This window comes from Neodiprion pinetum, chromosome 4, assembly GCF_021155775.2.
Source record: "Neodiprion pinetum isolate iyNeoPine1 chromosome 4, iyNeoPine1.2, whole genome shotgun sequence".
In the NCBI taxonomy this organism is placed as follows: domain Eukaryota; kingdom Metazoa; phylum Arthropoda; class Insecta; order Hymenoptera; family Diprionidae; genus Neodiprion; species Neodiprion pinetum.
In genome coordinates this window covers 18,998,103-19,023,469 of record NC_060235.2, presented here as the reverse complement: position 1 = coordinate 19,023,469, position 25,367 = coordinate 18,998,103, and the positions used below count along the sequence as shown (strand labels likewise).

The 25,367-nt window shown below is 38.0% G+C and overlaps 1 protein-coding gene across 1 annotated transcript in view; it reads right to left on the bottom strand.

Moving 5' to 3' along the window:
• Nucleotides 1-25,367, bottom strand: part of LOC124216468 (putative leucine-rich repeat-containing protein DDB_G0290503) — a 145,396-nt gene that overhangs the window by 39,775 nt on the left and 80,254 nt on the right. Inside the window, exon 4 of the mRNA XM_069135272.1 lies at nucleotides 17,248-17,305. Within this exon, the coding sequence (XP_068991373.1) occupies nucleotides 17,248-17,305 (58 nt within the window). The remainder of the gene's footprint in view (nucleotides 1-17,247; nucleotides 17,306-25,367) is intronic.

The following is a 25,367-nucleotide window of genomic DNA, read 5'->3' as shown; positions in this document are numbered from 1 at the left end:
AGACTGATAAAGAGGGCGCACTTGAAACCACTAGTTGACTACATGTCGACCATTTGTTCAAGAATGTTCACAACAGTATGAAAATGGACTGTAAATTGATTGATTGTGTCATCGAAATCACGTCGAGCGAACTTTTGAAATTTCAAAAATTTCCCCATTATTTATTTATTTTTTTTCTTTGTTTTTACTACGTTCGCTATGGCCAGATCTATACGCCATGGGATGTTTCACTGGAGCAAAAATTGACACCATGATTACATATTTAATGTTTACTTACATTTTATAAAGTGGTTCACGAGAGATTACTTGGCAAATAATTTAACTATGATTAGGTGATTTTTTACGATTTCTAAGATTTCGTATGATTTCTTGAGATTAAAAAGAGATTCCCGTAATCCTAAATGATTTCTCTGGACTACCAATGATTACTCGTGCAGAATTTTATTTTAATATTATCGGTTTCACTGTAATTTTGGAAATGATGAAATTATTTCAAACGATGTTGAGACCATGATCCCCCGAGTGAAACATATATTTAATTTTTGTTACGGCGTTGTCTACATCTTCACATTTTTGAACACTTTCGTTGACATATGATTAGCACCGCTTCGTCTTTTGGCTTATTGACAATCATCGTCACATCTCAGGTGAACAGGTACCTGGCCGACTTTCCGCCAATTCTAAGTTAAACTTTTTCATCAATATTTCGACTTCATAATTGGTCTAATGGCAGTTGACATTTTAAAGACTGCGTTACGTATGTTGATACGTGGGGAAATATTTACGAAAAAAACATTGCAGCGTAAGGTTTATTTAAAAAAAAACTCAACGAATTGTATACGCATAGGGATCTACATGACTTGCAGTTGTAGGTATTTTGAACTCGACTTGTACAACAAACTTGAATCCTTACATGGATAATAAAGTGGAATAGATCTCTATGCCTGTACAATTCGTGAAGTTGCTTGGCATGAATCTTACGATGTAAAATTTTTTTCAACAATTGTCTAAGCCTACGAAGTTTACCCGTAGGATGAATTTTTTTTCATTGATCCAATTCGAATTCAATGATTTTGTGTGTATATTACGTGTGGCATTACTTTACCTGTGTGTTCTCAGAACCAAACGCATTCAAGATTGTTCACAAAAATTCAAACATATTGTAAGCAAGTTACAGACATTTTATGACGAATGGAACAGTAGAAACTGATTGCAGTGCAGCTCATCTATCAATATTCTGATAGGTCTTAAAATCAGGTAAAAAATTGCAATTTATTCTGATACAAAATTTTCGTTCAATCAAACGGGATACAAAGAATCGAAATAATTAGAAATCACCTGAAAATCGAAGTGATTTTTAATATTTCACGTGTTTCTCTAACATTTTAAAAAGCCTTATTCTAAGTTTTAGTATTGGCTTCAGACTTCTGTAACATACGAAGCCTGTTTGGTGGATATTCCTATTCTACCTGTAATGGAACTATGCCCATGTTTAAGCTAATAGGTAAATAAATAAATAAATAAGTAAATAGTCGTTTATACGTGAATTTTGTTTCCAAATTTGACATATTTGTGGCCATGTAGTCAGACGCAGCTGAATCGAATTTCACTTTAATACGATTGGCCAGACACGCGCGCACATAACGTAAAAGTAATCTACGATCAATTATTATTGAGCGTGTGTGGATATTGGCAAAAGTGTATGCAGAATTGTAAACACAACTGCTACACCCGTTTAGTTTTCTCCGCTTGGTATGCACGAATCAATACTCACGCAGCGGAACGCAAAACTTAAGACGGCTGAAGAGATCAGAGGGTCAAAGAAAATGTAGGGCTGGTACGATAGGCGGGGGGGTGAGTCGAGGCGTCTTCATCGTGTCTCAATGTCTCCCCGAAGGCGCTCCGGCAATTTGAGCTTTCATTCGCACAAAGCAGCACCGCGGAAAATGCCAACATAAAAGAGAAGTTAAAACTATGCCGCCGTCTTATTACTGCCAGGGGCCACTCTCTCCCCTTACCCTCCATCTCTCTCCCTCTCGATAGCTATTACCCTCTGTACTACGCCATCACGCCTCCTGTTATGGTGGGGAAAATATTTTCTTTTTGCCTACTTCTGCGGGAGCCGCCTCAGCCTTGATTAAATAATTTATAATCCTCAACGAGACGGGGAATGTCATTGGGGTGAATCCGAACATGGGTAAATGCTTTTACCATCGAATCGTGAAAGCGTTTTACGATACGCTGTACGTCGTGTGACAGCGGTGGGACAGTTTTTCAAGGATCCGAGTACAACCTTTACCCTAGTTTTGTAACATAATTATTCATTTTTATGCACCGAGCGAATTTTGCATTATACATGTAAAAAAATTAATGAAATGAACCAATCAAAATACTAAATTAAGCAAATTTGGGAATTTTTAGTTTTCAGATATCGGTCAAATAAATATTAGAAAAATAGTTTTCACTGCCAGATTTGGCCTAAAATGATCGGTTACATGTATAATTTCCATTAAAAATACCGAATAAAGAAAAATTTGGGAATTTTTATTTTCTTTTATGTTAGTCAAACGATTGTTAAAAAGAAAAAAAAATGGTCTTCACTTCCGGATTTGGCCTCGAACGATCGTCTACGATCGTCAAAAATGTCATGCTGTTTTCGTCTTTAAAACTTTATAAATGCAAAAAACGATTGGAGAGAAAAATGTGAAATAAATTTCCAAAAGAATCTCAGTTCGTGCAAACATTACATGAGTAAATTTTTCATTACATGTACATTATCGTACATGTTCGCCCTTGAAAGCAGCTATCATACGAAATCACGCGAAAGTTCCACGCCCGAGGCAATACATTATTTTCTGTGCCACGGAGAGACGGGCTCTTCTTATTACCAGACCGGCGAAGAAAAGGATCGATTAGTTCGGTGTGACTGTTGCCTGCGACACGTCCGAGTGACAAAGAGCGATCACGTTTCACCCGTGTGAGAGTCATGTGTTTGTTCTCCAGACCTTCTTTTTCCATGGCTCTCAAAGCGGCATGTCGCACATATTATAGTACCTGTGGAGTTTGGCTCATTCTTTCTTCCCTTGTCCCGTCACGTACGCATAGTTTCCAACTGTATGACATATTTCGACCGATTACGGTCTACGAAGTTCGCTTTGATACCACTTTTTTCTTTTCTTATACTCTACTTCGTGCCAAACCGCGCTTGAACAAAATGAGGAAACTATTTGACACAATGTTTGTACTTACCGCGGTTCCAGCAGTAATTTTCCCCACAGATATTTTAGTTTTTGCGGCTGCTTTGACCGGACACCGAATGCCGAAAGCGCACCAGCTCACCAAAATTTCAACTATTCCACGCGGTAAACGATAGATCGCGCAAATCAGCCCCGCATTTGCCTTCGCGAGCGACTTTGCGGTCAAACGAACTTCCATATCTACAATACGCGCAACCGACTCAACGTTTGACCTGGCAGAATAAGATCGCCGTCAAACGAAAAAATTAATTGGAATAACAATCGAGATACGATGCAGTTACGCCGCTTGCGTTGTTTTTTAGCCCTGGGTAATACAGTAGCAGGTATGTATTAGGTACGGTCGAGGCGAGGTATCCAGTCTCTTTGTGGAAGACATCAGACATCGGCATACCGTAGTTGGTTTGCACAAATGCGTGCCTTCATGTTCCATCGAAAAGCCAAACGACCGCCACGATCATTCGCCATTCGCATCCGACCGCTTGCACGTTTGCATTTAATGCAACTCGTTGAACTGCACGCGCTGGTATATCGTACGGAAAGAGCACGAGCTTGAGCGGCGTATTCTGAGTTCAGAATTTTCAATCGAAACCACTAGACATCCCGTACGAACAGGATGATAGTCCTTGGAGCAAACGAGAAATTGCCGGCTTAGGGAGGAGAGCGGGGAGAAGAGGGACGGACCAAATAGACGAGAAATTCTTTGACAAATAAAAACAAATGCTTGTACTTCTTCGAAAGAATTTTGTCATGGTGAGATCAAGCGTATAATACGACATGTATGCGCATATGTAAATTATTACAGTTCGTAGAGTAAACGTGTCTCCGAGAGCTCGAATACATCGGTTCACGGAAACGGTTCCCTGCTGCATAGATATGTATCGGTGACCATTTTATGCGCACTTTGCCGCGAGTGTAGGTTCGATTCTGGCTATAACGTTGTTATATTCAAATTTAGATACTTGGCTAGTCCATAACTGCTATGCCGCTATCCCCCGTACTCAAATTCTGATGATAATCGCAACTATGATGAAAATAACAACGACATGAGTGATGATTTTGTATTGCATCGTTTTTGTGTTACATATGTGCCGTATGTGGTGTGCAGACGAGGAAAGATAAGCAAATCACGCGATACTGCTGTTGATATTTTTTGAAGCCTTGACAATTATTGGCTGATAATTTTTTATTGATAGAAACAAAATATTAATTATTGAGATTAGAATCACCATTTCCAAGAAGGTCTCAAAATTCGTATCTTCAGGCACAGAATTATTACTAATTTTTTGAAAAAAATCTTCGGCATGTTATTGGAGGTAAAATGGAATTCTTAATTCCTTTTATAAAAAGTACACTTCTAACGGTCGAAAATTTGCTTACAGGCTTATTCTTTCAAATGCATCCACACCCAGCGCCTGTCAGATTCCTTACTGTCTCACATTGTTTTGCAAAAAAATTTGCAATTACTTCTTTATCCGTCAGAACGGTAATCACCGCTGTTCATAAACATCGCAGAGAAATTGTTCAAATTGTAAAAAATCGTGCAGTTTTAGTGATATAACAATGTGACATCTGCGATACATGACATCAATATTAATTCTGCGAAAAGTGCCAGGTTAACACTCAGTGACGTTCATTACATTTACCAATTAAGCTTCCCTCGCTGTGTAATAATATGATATCTGTGTTACTTTGCAGCAGCATCGAACCTGTGGAATGGTACATAGAAGGCACCCCATGATGTCAATTTTATATAAAAATAATTCACAATGTGACGTCACAGTCATGCAAAAGAGTCAAGTGTGTTTCCTGGGACGGAGATCTATGGAACCAACTCTGAACGGGATGGTTATATAAATGAACGAACGCTACTACAGAGTTATTAACAAGAAATCAAAAGAGCGCCGCATGTTTCGTTGAACAAGTTATCGCGCGATGAATCATACTCCTTATTTTTCCTACCGCGTACAAGTTGAATTTAGACTTGAGCTTCGTGCTGTGCTTGATCACACACACACTGTCGGTACTTATAAGCGGGCAATGGTTACCTTTCCGGAACTTTCCCTTTCCCGTATTCCCTTTTCCAGACAACGAACCGGCGCCTGGAGTTGATAAGAGACATTTCATTAAGAATACCGGCGAAGGCCGCAGAGAAATGATATTTGAGGTGGGTAATTAGAATTGTGTTCATCCCGGTTCTTTGAGACGGTTGTTTTCATTGCGGCACAAAGAAGCGACCTGGGGCTAATCTCCGATCTGTTACCTTCCCTCCCATCCGCACCCGTCGAGGTCCTCGTCCCCGTCCCTCCATCTGGCCACGCGCTTCAGCTGTGCTCGATAGGGGCTGGTGGATGAAAATTTTTTCAATCGTTTCGTAATCTTGTTTAAACCTGTCGCCCTCACCCTCGCGGCTGTTAGCTCACTTTGTTTACACGGATTATGAACAGTCTTGATTCAAGGGAAAGGCGCTTCAACGATCCACGTTTCCGGTTCTTTGATAGTATCAACTTTTCTTCATCTGCGAAATTAGACTGTTGCCTCTGTCGTTGGATCGTACTTTTTAACAACGCAGATCGAGATCTCGATCGCATTGTTGAAAAGTACGATTCAAGGACGGAGGCAACAGTCTAATTTCTGTACCGGATCATATACAGCTATTGATTCATCAATTCAGGAAATCCGGTACAGAATTTGTCTGACGTAATCAGCGTGCATTTGCAGTCTATATATATGCGTAAAATAAGGTGTGCAAATGCAAATGAAATTTGTTTTTTTTTTAAACGCGCATCAAAATTTTAAGCAGAACAAATATGAGCTTTCAATATTGATATTTAGAGGTACCTGTTTCATTTTTTCCATTTTCCATTTGAATAAGACGTGAAAAAATCGGAAAATTTTTAAAATTTTTTCTCTCGGAAACTGCTTGACTTATCAACTATCCAAGTACAGATTATAGTCTGTAGTCTATAGTTTAATGACTCTACAGGCAACTCGTATCTCTTTCACAAAATGATTGACGATAAGCCGGTACACGTTCGGTTTAATCGACAAATTCAAAAACTCGGGGTTAATTACGTGACAGAGTTAGTCGCCACAAGCATAAACAGTAAAAACGTTCGATACGCAAGTCTAGGTTGTGTTCGCGAAACTCTTGTGATACATAGAAGAAAAAATTGACACAGTGGCTATGACAATCGCATCTATGCGCTTTCTTCCGCTGCGCGCTGGTTTAACTTGACCTTTTCATTTAACGCTGAAGAGGAGCGAGCTACTTCGTTGCGGGGTGAATATATTAATAATGAGAGCAGACGAACACACGGATGTGAGTCGAGTCGCGCTCTGGCAGGTATATTTGCCAGGGCTAAGCTTCGTCCCTTTATGAATACCCAGCAGTTAAAACGGAAGGAGCATGTAAAAGAAAAGAAGAGGAATAAAAAACGAAAAAAAAAAAAAATAATAAATAAAGAAAAAAAAAGTGAAACAAGATTTTAAAAAAGGAATAACGAAAACATTTTTAAAACTTCGCGGAAGGCAGTGAATTCGCGTCTGCCCAAAACTCCCAGAGTACCCAAAGCTTGCTAATTTAAAAGGCGAGACGCGTTGGCCGGTTGGCGGGTTGTGGTCGTTGGGAGGAAGGAGGGTTTGAACAGGATGGAAAATGGAAGGTTGGGGAAGGGGGAAGGGAGGAGGATTTTTCATATGCTTACGTGCACAGGAATAATGAGCTTGTCCATAAATAAAGAATAGAACCTGGCAGAAGCCGAATGGGTATAAATGAATTCTCTCGTGGTTACCTGATTATTATTGTTATCATTATCATTACTGCGAAAACAAAAAGAAGCACGTTCTACGGTAAACGGCGCAAAAGTAAACTCGATACCTCGGATGAACGAGGGTTTACGACGATGATCGATTTTTTTTAGATAAACATTGATGAGACAAATACCTACACGCTGTATCGGTTTTTTTCGAAAAATACCTACAATTTGTAAAGTCACATTCACCGATTTCGTAGTGAAACGTGTTAGTACTCGTAGAAATATGTACGGCTTGTGTAATATTTTCATACTTCTATACTGATTCATTTTGTTGTGGTGCTTTCAGGGATTTCGAGAAATTCTTTGACAAATTTGAAAACAATAATTTTTCTCGACGGAGTGACGTTGGGAAGAATAACGTAACAAAGAATCTATTCTTACGTATGGAGAACTATCAGCTGTCCAATAAACACAACGAGCTACTGTAACAGTTTGTTTTACCATCCTCTGAAAATAGATTCGCTTACGCGAGACGGTACGACTTAATTTTAGTGATTTTGATTAATTACTATTTGAAAATAATGATCATACCAGTAACAAATCGCTTCTCTTTTCCTGTCACCATTTCACGGCCTTCATCTGCAAGGAAACACGAGACTTTGTTGCACAAGAATTTCACAATTTATTTGAATCACACACAGTTACGCGAAACGATGTTGGACCGAATGCAAACCACGTTGAAAGGGAAAATCAGAGTAAAGAATTAGTTACCGAAAACCGCCGAACAACGAAAAATCACCATTCACTGCTCAGGCCTGAACTTTTTCTGAATGACAATTTCGCAGCACTCGCGAGACTGCTAATCCTCGGTGTTTACAGAAAAGGGAACACACCGCAAAAACAAACAGGTGTATTCCAGCACGATAGAAAGTTCGAAGATCGAGCGAGTAAGAGCACCACAATGCGGTGTTTACGAATGAGATTGATCGAAGAGGGGGATAATGGATAATTTTGTATTGGGAACTCTGGCCTTCGAATACGCTATCTGGTGGCGAAATTCAACATCTCAGCGAGTAGGTCGTATCACTAACAGCTGACTTGGACTATATGCTTGTTTGTGTCGAAACATTGATATTTCAGATGTTTCTTGTAATGAAAGTTTCATTTTATATTTTAAAATTACAGACACAAAATGTATTTTTACAAAAATTGTTTACATTCGTTCATGTACTCCGTGACCTACTCACTCTAATGCATATTTTCACCTCTAGGTGTAATTTTCTAAGCCATGCTTGTGCCAGAGATCGCAATAATACACAGAATGTAAAGTATCCATTGTGCAAGTTCACGTGGTAATATTGCAATCGTGTGTTTCTTGTTAAAAGTAGATTTATGGCTAAAAATAAAACATCTTGGAACCAATTGGAAGATAGGATTTTGAAGAGAACACTCTAATTTTTAAGATGTTACTAATTTCAAATTTCGAGAGTACTCTTTGCAGCAGACCCACTTGCGAAAGTGATTGGATTCGATGTTTGCATATTTGATTGAAAAGATGATAACTCACGGTTTTTAGAGCACTTTCTCATTAAACGATTAATAAGTTAGAAAAAAAATTGTACAGCAGGTTTGAAGAAAGTGTTTCGAACGGGATACGTTTCACTTTAAAACAGCTGTCTCCGAAATCAATAAAAAAAATTATCATGTTCCGTGCAGACCTTTGAACTCAAATTTGCAAATTTGAAACATATTACTTCAAAGTAGTGTGTTGCTTGAAGAAAAACTGATGTGCACAAGACTTGTGAAACCCATCTTCAATTTGACGTTTCAAGCTACAAAATGGTTTTTAAAAAGTTTCTGGTCTCAATTTTTTGCAGAGTTGTGTAAATTTCAAATTGCTGGGTTCTCTTAAAATTAAAACGGGTGGCCCCCTTAATAATCGTGATCAGTGTATATTCAAGATTCATTCATTGAATTTATAATTCGTCGATTTAACATTTCGTATTTCAATGTCGAAAATATATCCTTCTTCGATTTCAATTTGCAGTTATTCCATTTTATCGCAAAATTCATGGTATTGTTCGACTGAATAAACGAATTGCAAATTTTATATCCCACCTAGGCGTACTGTAGCGCGTACAACGTTACATGTTGCAAATCAAGGAGTTCAAAATTCTCACCCCTCCGAATTGAATAAATATTGGAAAATTCATGGACCGGCTATCATACACAATTAAAAAAACATATGGTGTGTAGCACGCGTAACAATGGTCACTGACTGAAAAGTTATCGCGGGATTGGTGTGATTATTATTGTTGATATTATTATCATTACTTTGCTGTCGACGATCTCCCGTCTTTGTCCGCAAAAAATCATTAACGAAAAGTAGAAGCCTGAACTATGCTTATATATACTCAAAAAACTATTTCCATTTACCATAACGATCAAAGGGGGATCACAATCGCACTATCCAAGGCTCTGTTCTCAGTCAAAGAAGCTCTGAAACCGTCAAGCATATCGAATCGCAACAATTAACTCACATGCCAGCCACGAGGTGTTATTTATACTTGACTTCACCGGTGTAAATGCAAAAATAACGCGTTCACGCACACGAACACCGTTCAAACGCGTACCGTACCTACGGAAGCATCGCTAATCTTGAGTTTCTCCTCTGACCAATACCTGCCTCTCGTTGACGTCGAGCCCGCCTCGGGTTCGGGTCCTGAACCAGGTCTGAGCTTTTTAATTAAACATACTAAGGGCCGGGGGATACTCGGGTCGGTCCGCGGTAGCGGGGGCAACGAGTTCTGGTGCGCCTAGAGTTCAAAGCGCTGCCTTGAGAAGTCAATATCAAATACCTCCAAGTCAGATGGAGTGCGAGATGAAAGGCCGCTCAAGGCGTCCACTGGGACTCGAAAATACATCCTCGGCGCAGACTATTATTATAATAAAAGCGATAAATTATCATCCGTAACACACGGCGTATTACATGCGGGTGCCGTAGAAAATTTAAACAGTCGTCAAAGAGTTCCTTCTACACGTTATAAACGAAAATTTGAAGCAAAAAAGCTGTGGCTCGAAAATTTACGAAACATTTGCCTTGGCGTGTGGGGGGGTCGGAGCGACGTCGAGCCTTTATTTTCGGTGTGAAACTCGGATAGTACTAATGAACGAAAGACCGGTGTAAGTATCGTTCGAGATAAATGCGCCAGCGCGGCGGTATCGAAAAGTGGATAGTATCGTACGCGGTCGGGTCTGCGTATACCCATAATCCTTGTAATTGGCTTGGCTAACACGTGAACTGATGATTGTCGCCAAGGTTCGATATATATCACCCGAAGACGCGGGGACTCGCGGTAAAAGGCCTGCGTGTGCGGAATTCATTGCGAGCAGAAGTCTGGGTGACGTCGCCGGACCGAGATAACGCTGAAAAGCGGCCACCAGGAGTTCGTTCTCGCGTGCAGGACTCCTCTAAGAGCCCTTCGACTGGAATTATCTGCTAGCCTCGCAGGCCTGCCGCCACCCGGATTGCCGAACTCCACGATTGCGAAAGCACAAGAGTCTGAAAGCCTGCACTGGCATACCTCGACATGTGTGGAAATTTGTTGAAGATAGTCCGGAGAGTGTTGCAACTGTGGTGGAACTAGTTGTGGTAAATTCTCACGATCTCTGTCACTCTCTGATCAGCGCCTCAACAGATTCCGTTATACTTTAATTTCTCAAAAGTAGATATTGAGGTTTCGATACAGGCACAAAAATTTTCTCAAATTTACTAAACGTGGCGAAATTAATATTTTTTCGATGAGAATAACTGTGATTTCATTCGATAAACCGAATTACTATTTGGATCATTTTTCTATTTCAACAAAATTACATTTTTCTCGATCGAAGAACGTTTTTCTTTTTTGTCGTATTTGGTGAATTTTATAAATCTTTTTACTGTGCCGCCATGCCGGTGTGAATGGATTCTCATAATTCTCCAAAAACTCTTGTGGATTAATTTTAATAAGAACAAGTCCATGGTAAGCTTTCATGAATTTTAGGCAGTTTGCTTGCGAGTAAATCCTACTCAAAACTCATTGTGCCGTAGTTGAAGAAGCACCTTTTGCAAACAAATACACTCAATATTTCCAAATTTTCATATTTTCGTTGCAAGTTCACTGAAATTTTTGAAATTTTCTAACTGATTTTATGACACTTATTATATTATACGTCATGTTGTAAGAGTTCGGTTTGACCGTAAACTTTGCGTAGTAAAAATCGAGTTACCACTTATTGACATATATATCGAATAGAAATAATACTACAGTGAATTTTGAAATGACGTTTTACTTCGACAAAATCATGTCACGCACTTTGGACCAGATCAAGGCTCCATGTTAGCCAGGAGACACGAGGATTTGTTCAAGACACCGAAATCACGTTATCCTTAGGTAAATTAAACTGATTTTGTAAAGACTCTAATTGTAGACTTAAAGAGGATCGATCATTGGTTTTTCTCGCTTACTCCGATGCACTCTCATGATAGTGGTGATCGACCTCTTCAGATAATCGAGAATAACCGTTAGTGCAGCTCACATCTTCAAAAAAGCGGTATCAATTTACGTGTAGTCAAATTTATTTATTCAAGAAAAAGGAAGTAAATTGAAATTCAGTAGCAGGGTGCACGAAATAAAATCGAAAACACTGGTTAACAAAAATTCACTTTTCACGTGTAACATGAAAACTTTCAACTGATTATGTTAGGAACACGATTTAGTATAATATAATTGAAATTAAAATATCTTAGACACGAATGATTTCATTGTAATATGATTTTTTTGGTTTACCCAAAAATACAGTTTTTATAAACAAAAATGAGATTACATACTGTGTTGCAGTACACTGGTCAACGTAATTTTGTAACAAGGAAGGTACTTACTCATTTTGAAATACCTATCTACTCTCATTATGAAACCATATTTATTTCAATTCGATCAGATCTAGTTTTTGTGTTACAGCTACTACCAGTAAAATTGAATGCTCATCGTTTTGACGTATTTTTTTTTTTTTTGATTCACGGTTTTTTGGTATTCACTATAAATACCAGGTAATTAGTTACAATAAATAAGAAAACACCCTGAATCAAAAAATATGAGACAAAACGATAAGCATTCAATTTTACTGCTAGTAGCTGAACACAAAAACCAGACCTGATCGAATCAAAATAAATACGCTTTTATAATGAGGGTAGATAGGAATTTCAAAATTAGCAACAACCTTCATTGTTACAAAATTTTCTTGACCAGTGAAGTCAAACGATACAATATCCGACACACTTTTCGTAACGAACGTTGATGGGACGTAGCGAGTGTGTTAAAGTCTCTAAACTCGCGGAAACGCGTATGATGTTTTGATATCTATATCACACCATGCTTTTTTGGGGAGACCTCTCGATCCAACGGCGAATCGCTTGAGGTCCCGGTAAAGCAGCATGCACTCCGGTACTTAGAAAATCTTTCAGGATTCAACCACCTTTCAATGTCCTTGGCGAGAACGAGAACTGGACCCGGTTTAACAGCTACGAGCTTTTTGCGATACAAGCCAGTGCATTAGTAGTTCTGGTCACGACTTGCGATCACTCGGATGACCGCCAACAGCCACCTATCTTAGAGCACTTCTTTCTCCCAACACCTTGTTCGACGATGACAACATACCGCCGGTAAGAAGAGTCGGCAAAAACTTACAAGTTTATAATTGAATTTATACGTACGTGTCTCCAGCACCTGTGATTCTTGCTGTGGTCAAGTTACAGAAGCGTCGGCATCAAAAGTGCATCTTTTGATCCGTACTTGAGAAAGTCAATTATATTGGACATGAAAGTAATTTTTAACTAACAAGGAGAATATCAGACTTCCGGATCACAGATTCTGCTGGAACTTTTGAGGGTGTTTTTCGGACTCGAAATATTGAACTTTTAATGAGCAGTTCCATCTTTTTTTTCCCATTTGCTGCACTATTTTTTCCTCCGTGCATCATATTAGTTTTTTTCTAGTTTTAATAATTTTGTACTTTTATATCTGTATTCTTTTTCCCTATTCAATAATGCAATATTTAGCCAGTTCGTATATTGACTTTGTCGTTTGTTTTACTTTTGTCGACTTCCATTTCTGACGACAATTCTTTTTACTGCCCATATACGTAATGTCTGTCTTCTCTATTATACCACGTACATTTTCTGTAAAATGGCTATTTTCTTTCTACAGTATAGCTGTCATTCAATTATCCACGTTTTGTTTTAAAGGCATTTTCTTCACATTACGCGTAAGGCAATCCACGTGGAATCAACTTTCGAAGAAATTGATAGGTGTTGGGTAGAGTTGACATTTTACGTTAAATAAATAAACAAATGAATGGTTGATCAATATCTGCACTTTTGAGATAAGTATAAATAAATTTCAATTTGCCAGGAAATTTTCCTCACGCATGTATTGTTATCCTTCGTGATCTTCTTCATGCCAATAAAAATATCTTTTAATCTAGCGGAAAAGAATTTATCATTTTATTCTAATAGCAATTTTAGAATTGTTCCGATTTAAAAAAAATTTTGAATCACCAATGACAGTTTTATGAATATGACCCGCAAGGTATCATAGAAGATTTTGTATCGCACGCAACGCATTGAGATGAAGGTCTGTTTGAGTACGAACTTATGTAAGAAAATTTTTTCATTCAGAACAAACTGTAATTGAAACAGATAAAAGTTTATCGTTAACGCCAAGTCAATTACCTAATAGGTTCATACTCGAGTCAAATCTTTTTTTTCAGACAAACTCGAAACATTTTTGCTCTGAGTGAATTCAAACAAGCGAGGCGTACTGAAATTGGATTGTTTCGAGACGTTCCCTTATTTCATCCACCTTAATAAAGGGGGCATTTTGTACGGTGAAACCTAAGGAACCTTACTGGACACTGAAACAAGTGTCTGATTAAAAATAATTATATACCAGCAGGACAATTTAGTGAGATTTCGTGTTAAGTACATATCGAATGTAATTGGAAAGTAACTAACCCTATGTGCATATAAATTACATTACATAACACTTGCCGGTGAAAACGGTTAACTCGACTATGAAAATGACTGAAATCAACTATCTAAATCTATAAATGCTTGTAATGTATTAAAAAAGTGGAATTTCTGAAATCACTTATCTCAGCGCAAGCATCCCATTTATATCGATGAGTTGAAAACCTCTGACCGAACGAATTTTAACGTAGACATAAAAAAAATTTGAAATCTATACCTAGGAGACTTTTTGAATCGGTAAGCTGCAACTGTGCGAAAATAGATTTTGCTGTGCTTGTCATATACGTTGGAGCATGTGCAAGTAATAAAATTTGTACAAAATACGAAATTCTTCATCATGCGACCAGACAATCAAGTAACGGAACTTATGCAATGTGTAATACAACTAGCAGCTTCACTTTGACTTACATCAGCGATTGATAATTACGGTAATCCGAGGGAGTATTCACTTGTTGAAATCACAAACCACTTTAAAAATCAGGCACTTGGAAACCACTTAAAATCATTTAAAATTGCTCAAAATTATGTGTAATTGCGTGAAATTGCACGTGTATGCAATTGTGGAACTCACAACTTAAATTGCAAAACAATCGCTTAAAATCACTCATAACCAGTTGTAATCGCTTGAAATCTAATAAGATCGTACGTCCTTTCACTTGTTGAAATCGCATCCAGTTTGAAAAGCAGTCACTTGAAAATAGTCGAAATTGCTTGAAACGATTCCAATCGCACGTCACCCAATCTATGAGTGAATAACCCCTCGCGGTAATCGGCCTAATCGTGAGTCACACGTGAACCGGAGGTCGGAATACGACACCATGATAAAATCGACCGGTGATTTTCTCGACTAGCGGTAGGATAACGAGTGGGAATTTAACCCGTAGAGTTCGTATCCGACGATTAAATGGGAAAGCGAGTCTCATGCGTAGACCACCGTGGTAACTCGGCTTGGCATGGCCTCGGCATAGTTGACCTTTGTCAAGACCATCTTCAGCATCCATGATATTGAACCGCGATGCAACTCCAGCCGACCTTTCTCCATCTCATAGTCTAATGCACTTGGGCATTGCAGCTCCGGAGCTGGAACTGCAAGTGAATGCAGGAAGCGTTGGAATATACTTCTCAGCTTTGGCATTACTGCGCCAGTTGTGGAATCTCCAACAGTACTCTGATGGAACTCTGGTGCATCTAATGGCCAATCCGTGTCCTGACGCGCACCCCTCAGACTCCTGTGCCAGTCGCTCGTCGTGTTGCTCCAAGGTGTAGATACCCGGTGATGTAACCGCTGATGCAACTTATATCAACTGAATCCTTGATCAGCTCCATGAGACTCGAACAGTCGTGCTGCATGCTGTTCCGGTCTTTCGCTCCCAGCACGAGAACATCAATTGGCAAAATGGACACTTCTGGTACAGGAATGCTGTCACCACAGTAGAGTACGTGTGGAGGAATCCACCAGAACTCGAACATTTCCCAGACCACAACCGCTCTCATGTTTCTTTGTTTTTTTTTTTCATTTTTTATTTCAACTTTGATCATACTACGCAAGAGTATCTTTTCTGATATTTGTAATAATTCTTTGAGCCTTTGTTCCTAAGCTATGAATAGCCGTTTGCGATCGCACAAATTCAGTCATTTTAAACTGTCCTAATGCTACAACTGAGGGCAGATAGTGGCAAGACTAAAGTGAAAATAAGTCACCTTGATTCTTCTGTAAAGAATCATTCATTTATATAACTTGGATCTGTTTTTCGCATTCATACTTTACCATTAACGCATGTATGAAACTATTTCCATAATGCTTCGTATCAAAAAATCGTTACTTATATCTTAAGATTGCGAATGTACATATCCAAGTTACAGACGGTTGATTCATATTTGACTCATTACCAGTATAAAACGAAGTCAATTGATCCGGTATTTGAAGCCAATAGATGACTGCATGTCAAACATATGTTCACAAGTGTCCGCTAGATGTTGCATAGGTGTTGTCTTGATCTTAATGTTTTTGAGAACATTCGTCAATGTACGATTGATATTGTTTCGACTTTTGGCTTATTACCAGTCAGTACCACAACTCAGGCGAAGAGTCATCGTTTTATCGTCTTCCTGCCAACTGCAACTCAAATTTTTCGTTACATTACACAAGCCTCAATTTGTCGACCATATGTCGACGTTTCGACAAGTGTGCTCTCTTGGTAATAAAGTACTGTAATATAGGATTCGAATGCCTGATAATATCGGTTTGATCCTCGACTCTTTGATGGCAAAATGTGCTCGTCAGTAATCGTGAGTTAAAATTTTGAAACTCGTCTGATATAGCATATGAGTACGCGTCCCAACTCCATTTTCAAGGATCGTTTAGTATAGATTAGTGTACGGTAACTGGTTGTGAGCTGACATTCTGAAAACCAAGATCGCTTCATCGGAAATTTTATTTCTTATGGTTATGAACCATGGTTCTACACTTTAGTACGCACGGAACTCATTGTTTTCTCTCTCTTCAATTGTACCCCCTTAACTTTCAAAAATTTTCTCACTTTGACGACCGTTAACACAGCCAAGTCTGAGAATCGTTAACCCAACTAATCACGTGCCCGGTAAGTAATTTATGTACATAATTAGGAGCTGACGAATAGCATGCAATATGATTTTCATTGTCTCATTATCGAGAACATTTATGCAATTCCACCATTGAAATTTCATTCGATAAATCTACGAGACATGCGTCGCATTAATGTATCTCTACGAAAATCACGATTTCGCCATGGTGCCTTGTTGATCGCATAGATACAAGCCCATGAGAACGCTCGGTGAAGGAGCAGCAAGTTCAATGATGGTTTTTTCTCTGGAGGACCATCGGCCAGGGTATTTCGCACGATAGGTTTGCCCGGAGTTGACAATAAATTCTGTCGTCGCGAATACATAAGTGCAGCGTAGGTGAGAACAGGTTGAGCTTGCTCGTGTTTACCACAGCCTGGGATTCTATCGCTACCCACTCTTCGGGTGCCAGGAATCGTCAGATAGATGCGCTATCAGTTTTAGTACATGAGCTACCATCCATACTCCGTGTTTTGCATGCTTGTGTCATATTAGACATAAGCGCTAGTGAACTATAATTGCACATATTGGTATGTATAGATATGGAGAATCAAATTTTAGTACTTACGGCTAATTCTAGAAAGGTACCGTCGACTGCAGAAAGACTTTTTGACGTGGAATCGATCCTGAAATAAAATAATTATATTCATAAAATCACATGTAGAAAAATATGCATCATATTAAGGAGTAGTAAAAAAAGTTGTTCGGGCGAAACTTCAAATGTGTTGAGTCCATAATAATTTAGTCACACATTCTAACTTGTACGTTTACTTTCGAAAAGTGCACTAACAAAAATCAAGCAAGTACAGAACCGATGAAATTCGATAATCAATCAGTCCAAAGTCTTTCAGGGTATTTAAAAAGCAATGTATTGATCAAAGACATCGCGAGAACGAATTGATGGAAATCGATGATGTATTTTATAAACAATAAGATTCGCTACAAGCTAAAATTTGACACATTTGGAAATCCGTCCGTACTGTAATTTTGGAATAAGAAATTGTTATTCCCTAATTTCATTTTACCGAGCTCGAAACAGGTCGGAGCCAAAATTTCAAGAGATGGTCGGTCAAGGTCGATCAAATTTTAGTATTTTTTGTCTTATGATATTTGAAATCTATAACGACTTTGAGAAGCACAAACAACGTTGGAATAGATGGGTGATTCTCACTCGAGGCAAATGGGTTCTAAGTGTTGACTCTTTGATTTGACAATTGGAACTATGAGAAATGAATTCAACTGACACAGTAGAAAATCCTGTGCACAATAATATGTGTCAGTTCTAATTCAGAATGTTCTAAATATTCTAATGAATTACTTATAAATCAAGAAAGATTTGTTCCCTTATTGAATCAGGGGTGAAAATTTTCATTTTTTATATTGTATTTCTTTCAAAAAAGGAATATGCAAATCAATAGTAGCATCTTTATAGAGTCTTCACTTTTGTGTATACATTCGAAAGTCCCCCGCCATTGTTTTCAACAGGAGTTTAGACTGTTTATTTATTTTAATTTTTTTCTCTCGAAAACTTCTAATCAAAATAAATGATTTACAGCCTAGCAATTATTGTCTCACAGCAATTTATATTTGATAAATAAAGTGTCACAAGTTGTTCAAAATTTTCTATAATTGGTTAGATGAAAACGAGAGGCGCAAAAAAAAGATGCCTTCAAATAATCTTGCGAATTGTATGTGAAAGTTAAAATTCAGAGCCCCATTAATATAAGCAAGAATCTCTCCTTATGCAGCAGGTATATCAATGTCCTTTGCATGCCACTCAAGTCTTACAAATCATACTTGTTGTCAAAGAATTTTCCGAAAAGATGCAAGGCTATAAAACAATATTTCCAGTTGTCAAGACGAAATTTGCAATTGTTCAGCAATCTACTGTTCATTCATAAGAGTAGTTAGACCGTATGGAAGGCTTGAACAATTTGATAATATATAGTGTTTTATCTCGAGCTTTGAGATTTTGAAAAAATTTACAGATAAAGAACTTGAAACTTGATAAAATGGTACAGCTGAGTCGCACGAGTTGTGTTCTATTTATCTTTTATGCAACCTTACGGCGCTGATGTTTAGAAAATTTTTTTTTTTTTTCGAATAACAGAAAATCAGTGCCCACGTAATATATTCCGGTAAGCGAGAAATGCATTTATAACTTCAATCCAAGGTTCTGTTTTACGTGAAAACTAATCATACAACTTCGAGCTTTGCGACTGACTTGATAAATATAACCAGAATGAAATTAGCTTTTTACGGATCAAGCTGAATTCATCTCAGTTTAAAAAGAAGAGACAGTTCGGAGTAATCGAATCACAACTATTCTTACGTGTCAGCTCTTTTGGAGAAGTCCTCTTCAGAACAATTGAAATATTTATTATCTCGATCGAAGGAAAGCGCATACACATCAATATTCTACAGGATCCTCGCAAGGGTCACACCGTTAATAGTGTTAGAAATTATTTTTACTTGTCTGACGACTAATTAGTTGATCAGTAATCGCAGCAAGGTGCAAATCAGCACTGAATTCGACAGTGAAACTTCAAATTAATAGGATGGAAAAATATGCGAGGTATAAATGTTTACGACAATGTAATGCGCGTACTTTCCGACTCGTCAATTTCGACATGAAACTATATTTGCGAAAAGAAATGTGCAATATTATTGTTGGTAATGAAATAGTGAGAGAATGTTGGGATTTCTAAGTAAAGTGAAACCAGCGGCTGGATGGTTCGGTACAGTTGGATCGATTGCACTTTCGCAAGTTGAGCTTTCTTTTTTACGACGGGATGCCGGTAACAAGGAACTCAGTAATAAAGTTGTGTCTTGTTAGGTTTAAGGACGATGCACCATGCGCTGTGCGCTAGCACCTGCGGCATCAGTGTAACAATCTGCCCCTTACACTGAAATTACTTATACCTGAGGTGCATTATTATGTTTATAATGTGCGAAGTGAAAAGTTACAACCGTCACGATGCTTCGATACACACGTCGGTCATAGATTACATGTAGGTACACATATTTGATGACATACGTAAAGAAACAACAGAACAAATTATATAAATTGCATCTTACGCCTCATTATTTTAGCGGCATTGACTGCATATATTTTTAATATATCTTAAATTTGCACAGCATAGATATCTCACGTAAGTTCAAAGTAACACAAATTTCATTATATTTATTTTATTGCTCATGCATATCGTGTGTTTAAAATATATCTTTCGTTATATTTGACGTCATTTTTTTTTTTTCGTTTTGAATACCATTCTAATGCCACTCCAAAGAAACGTCAAGGAAGCCAGCAGAAATATTGTGATTTTTTATACGAGTTAGGCTGCTTGTTTAGAATCGTGAATGATGTCAATTTTCTCGAATTTGACAGCTAATGCAATCTTTAAACTGGAAGTGTTGAATTTGAATATTTTTTCAGCACACGTCGAGTGGCATTTAATTAATTATCCATTAGGGTGGTTCGAAGAAAAAGTTTTTCTCTTTCGGTATTCAATATTTTTTAATCCTTGAATCTGGTTCTTTAAGCTTTTCAAAACTTTATAGCAAAGTATAGTTATCATCAATAAAACACTGTGGATTTTCTCTTTGTCGGTAAAAATTGGTAGTTTTTAGATTACTTTAATGTGTGCCCTAATGATGATAACTATTCTTTGTTACAGAGGTTTGGAAAGCGTGAAGAATCAGCTTCAAGGATCTATGCATGAATTTAAAAACGTTTAAACAGATTACGAGTTAGTTAACACTTAACGAAAAGTGAAATTTTCCCTTGTTAAATGAATAGGAAATAAAAATTTAAAGAGCAGCCTGTCAGACCTGACACTTTTTTATGAAACACCAGCATTTGAGAGCAAAAAAGCGGATAAATTCAATTTCTATTTTCAACCGCCCTTATTCTACCCTGAAAGAAATTTTATTGCAATATTTGCTTTTCCCCCATACACAAAAGTACAATAAAATATAGCATTTTAGGGACAATCGCGGTACAGTCGTGAAAAGTACAATAGTGAGTAACTAAATGCACAACATTTATAACAATTTTTCAAAGATCATATAGTAATTCTTGCTTGTCAAGATAATATTAATATATATAGAAATAGTATAATGTCCTATTATTCTAGGAATGTTTACGATTGTACCTCGTTTGTTGCTAAAATGCTATACGGGAAACCAAATATTGCAATAAAATTTCTTTCAGTGTAATATTCTGAATCCTGAAAAGAGAGATCTTGCTACGAACGAATGGATGGAATACTTCATTTTAATTTTATGTTTAAAACGTGGCATAAACTGCGATGTGAGATACAAGTTTAAGTCGTTATTTTAAACGTCATATGATGTGATTTTCAATTACTGGGCAAGTCAAAGATTCACATTCAGGAAATAAATGGCAACATTCAATTACGCATTAATGACAAGGCGGCGAAAACGCGTCGTGATTGATACAATGTGCAGGATGGGTGATGGAAGAGCCACAAGGGGGAGGAGAAACGATCACGGATTTTTTGTGTTCATAATAAACGGGCTTGTTGCCCGTAAGCCGTCGGCAGGATGTATAAATACGACAAAATGTGGCATGCGAAATGAGATTCGTTTACGTTCCATTTTTTTGTTTTTTGTAACCGCTTGTTACCGTGCAATTTCTTCGCCAGGCGTGCGAAGGATCCTTGGTAATTAGACACTTTACATGCATTTACAATTAAGGCCAAAGCAATGAACTCATTTTCGCGGTACGAAGAGGACGTCATTGCTGAGCTGATAACATCTAGAAATTATACTTATGAGACTTTCCTTGCATTCTGTCAAAGACTTAATCAATTACGAACAATGGCTCACATCGCTCCATTTTATTTATCAGAATCTGCACAGCTATATATTCCTATACATTTCTAAGATATACGATCCGAATCTTTTGTCGTTAATATTATTTTTTATTAATAAGATATTCCTTTATTTCTAACGAAATTGTTTCCTATTGCATTGTTTCGTTCTTTTTATAGCATAATTTGTATAAAATTGTCTACGAATCGTGTCAGAGTCCTTCGACTCTTATGAATTTTTGCTCTCGATAGAAGCATACGGTCAAAGAAAACGGGACATGACAATTTTTTATGCCCTCATCATTCCGTCATTTCATCGTGACATCACAATAATTTCAGATTTATACATCTATTGACCTGTTTAAAATTAAAAACCTGTTTTTTTTTTTTTTTTGGAAACTGATATACTTTCAAATATACTCTAGCGGTTCCAACCAACGTGCGTATCCTGCGTCTAATTTATTTCGGTAAGAACCGTGAAATGATTAAACGTGACATGGAAAAAACAGCCGTCCTTTTCCCTATTTCACCCCATTGTAATAACCGCCGTTTAATTGTCGCCTTCCTATTAAACCTGTAAGAGGAGCGCCCCTACACGATATCCTTCAATTAACAACGATACCTCAAATTTCCACCACAATGTGAGGATCGAGTGCTATACTTAGGCGCGACTATCAGAACACAGATCGGGAATTACGGTCGCGAGGCAAGACACGCAACCGCAACTTAATTTTGTCTCTGACGACCGTATACGAGCAATTTAGTAGCCATATGCGGTATAACGATGCTGTATGCAAATTTAGAAAATTACCTCTTCCTGAGAACAGAGACCATGCAAAGTCCCGTGAAACGAATGCCCATGTGCATGCTTACAATAAAGCGACCAACTACCAAGAAGACTAACGTGCAAGATTTACAGCAGTGTTAATTTCAACCAACGGAAAATCAACATCTTACGCGATATCGTCATTCTTGGGATGATTCGACATTTTTGATTCCTTCATTTTTGGATAGTTTTTTTCAGAAGCTTCGAAAGATGACGATGGATAATTCTTCTTTGGCAACCGAGGAGTGAATAACACCGTTGCAGTATAATAGGCGGCTTGCGACATCCCGGAAATTCAAGTATAATATATAAATTACGAGGCGTAATTTAGCGATTGGACATCAGCAAGTGCGCGGTAACCGCAGACTAGCAACTGAAGTAACGGAGCGCCGAGAGGCCTAATACTATCTTATGACGCCCTAATGAGATGTCTTCGACTCTTTACTGCTACCGCTCTTTATTATTTGCTCCTCCAATAATCTATTTGATATCTTGGTCCAGTTCTCTGATCGTTTCCGCGGTCTGGACCACCAACAGTCTTCGATTTGCTCCACCTGCTAGATCAGCTACTCTTTCCGGATTGCACGAGGTCGACTCGGCCAATTGATGTTCCTGAAAAATAGAGAAGATTGTTCTGTCTGCTGTAACTTTTCGCGAATGGAAATCAGTTTCAATCTTCTCATGACCATATCTAAAAGACTCGAATTCAAACAAGAATGTAACCGAGAAAACCATGCGTTAACTTGACGGAAAATGAAGAATTCCCGAGAAAGAATTCTAGACTTATTTGTTTAATAGGATTTCTGAACATCTAAGATCGCACCGTTCTTTTGACAAATGTGTCCATTTACCGTTCCTCGACATATCACCACCACGAACCAGCCTCCAAGCCCGCGAGCGAATCTCTCATTATTATAATTAATATGGGACTTCCTGTAATGAAATCAAACCTTTTGCTTCACCAAAAACGCACACAGTCACTTTACTGACATAAAGTAAGGAAGTGGATTCGACAAGTAATTGATGGTTCAAACGCGATCCAACGATCGCACTTGGCCTGTGCTCCCCCTTCGATGGTTCGGATGAGAGTGTTTGCACCTTCACTCCTCACCGCTAGCTTCGGGAAATCGCGCGCAAAAAGCATGTTTTGATTCAAAAGTATTGCGGTTAGGCAAATGTTTTGGAAATTCTTAATAAATCTAGCTTAAGTCTGGGAGAGGGGGCGTCTAGACTTCCAAAATATGGTTTTTTATACGACCATTATTTCGGATTGACGGCATTGATGAATCTTAAATCGGTGAGCGTATTCTGCTTGAAAAAATCTTTCAAACAAGCCGTCATTTGACTCTCTCTCTCTCTTGCTCAAGCTTCTCATCCTGCCCCTCACATCCACCCCTCTAGGTGTGGCGGGAAATTGTCCACCCTTCCAAAAGGTTCATTTTTTGATCCCATAAATTTCCTCCAAATTTCATTCTCATCTCTCCATCCGGTCAAAGTCACCCAGGGCTACCGTTACTTTTAGCGTACCCTGCATATTGGAAAGTAAGAAGGGGATGTAGTGACAAATCAATCAGCTCACGCAGCTGTTGACATACTAAAAGATTTTAATCGTATATCAACGCGCTTTCGTCAGAACAAAACTGTTCATTTAATTTCGATTTGGTATTTAATTAAAAGGTGGTCGTGCGATTTCGCGGCTTGGCATGCCGCTGAGGTCAGCCAGGTGTCTCGCATTCCCGGTCTGAAGCGTTTATCAAGTTATTAACAGCAAATTGCAGTCGGGTTGTTATTACGTAGAACGTGGTTTCCCAGCAGAGTGTCGCCCCGTACATGGCTTCACTCGCTTGAGACCTCAGGGTCGTGAGACTCTCAATACCCCGGCATGTCCCATGGTGTTCTAGAACCCCGGTCCCTTACCATTTCAATGTTAACCTTTCCAAGATTTCGGAGCGCACTTCTCTTTCATCGGATCGAAGACCTTAAATTTCTTTGCCGTGTTCGCATATTCGGTTTTTCATATAGTCCAAAATCTGACGAAATAAATTTTCACGAAATGTAACCGAAACCGCAGGCTTCTGTCTCAATTCCAAAACCTGCCGGAAAGCTTTTTGAATTTCACCGTTTGAGTAACAGGATTTTTGGTGGCGCTTGGTTAATTGTTTTTCCTTATATTTTTAATATTTTTTTTTTTTTTTTTTAGTATCCACTAGCATAAGTGAATATATTCGTTCCATTTATTAAATTTGATCTATTTACTTATGAAAGCACAAGAATTTAATCATTACCCTGATACATGTCGCGTGTCTAATGGCATAGGGAATGAACACCGTCTTACGACCTTTTACTGTTGAGAAAAGCAAAAGGGTGTTTATTTTTTTTTCAACCCACCTAGAGTTAAATCATGAAAATATGTTCATAAACATTGAAATTGAATAAGAGTTTAATAAGAGCGAATTCTCGTATTTACTAGTAGATACGACCTTCCGCTGCTGATTTAACCATAAAAACTTAAGTCGCGGCGTCGTCTAATTCTATAAGAGCGTACCTGCGAAAAATATTTTTTTTTTTCTCACTTTGCTCAGGCTTAAGTATAAATTCATTAACTAAACGCAAAGGGTCGTATGTGCCGGTAAATATGACCTTTTGGTCCTGATGAAAATTGAAAAACTGATTTTCTACAGTGATTGCATAAGGGCGTAACTTCCAAAAATTATTATTGTTATTCGTATTATTCCGATAATTAACGATTTGGATAATTGACGCTCGGAAAATCGATGTCTTCACTGTATAACTTTATTATTTTCAATATTTCAAGCATTCTAGTAGTCTTCAAAGCGTTTGCATAGAAGAAACAAAAATTGGCGATTGCGACCTTTTGTTTCTATCTTTGTACAATCTTTTCCAAGATCTTCAAATTTTTACAGATTTCGACTCATTTATGCATCTAGACGGTTTAAGAACGTTTGCAGAGAAAAAAAAATTCGTACAATCTTTCGTTTTGATCTTGTTTTTTTCACGTATACTTAC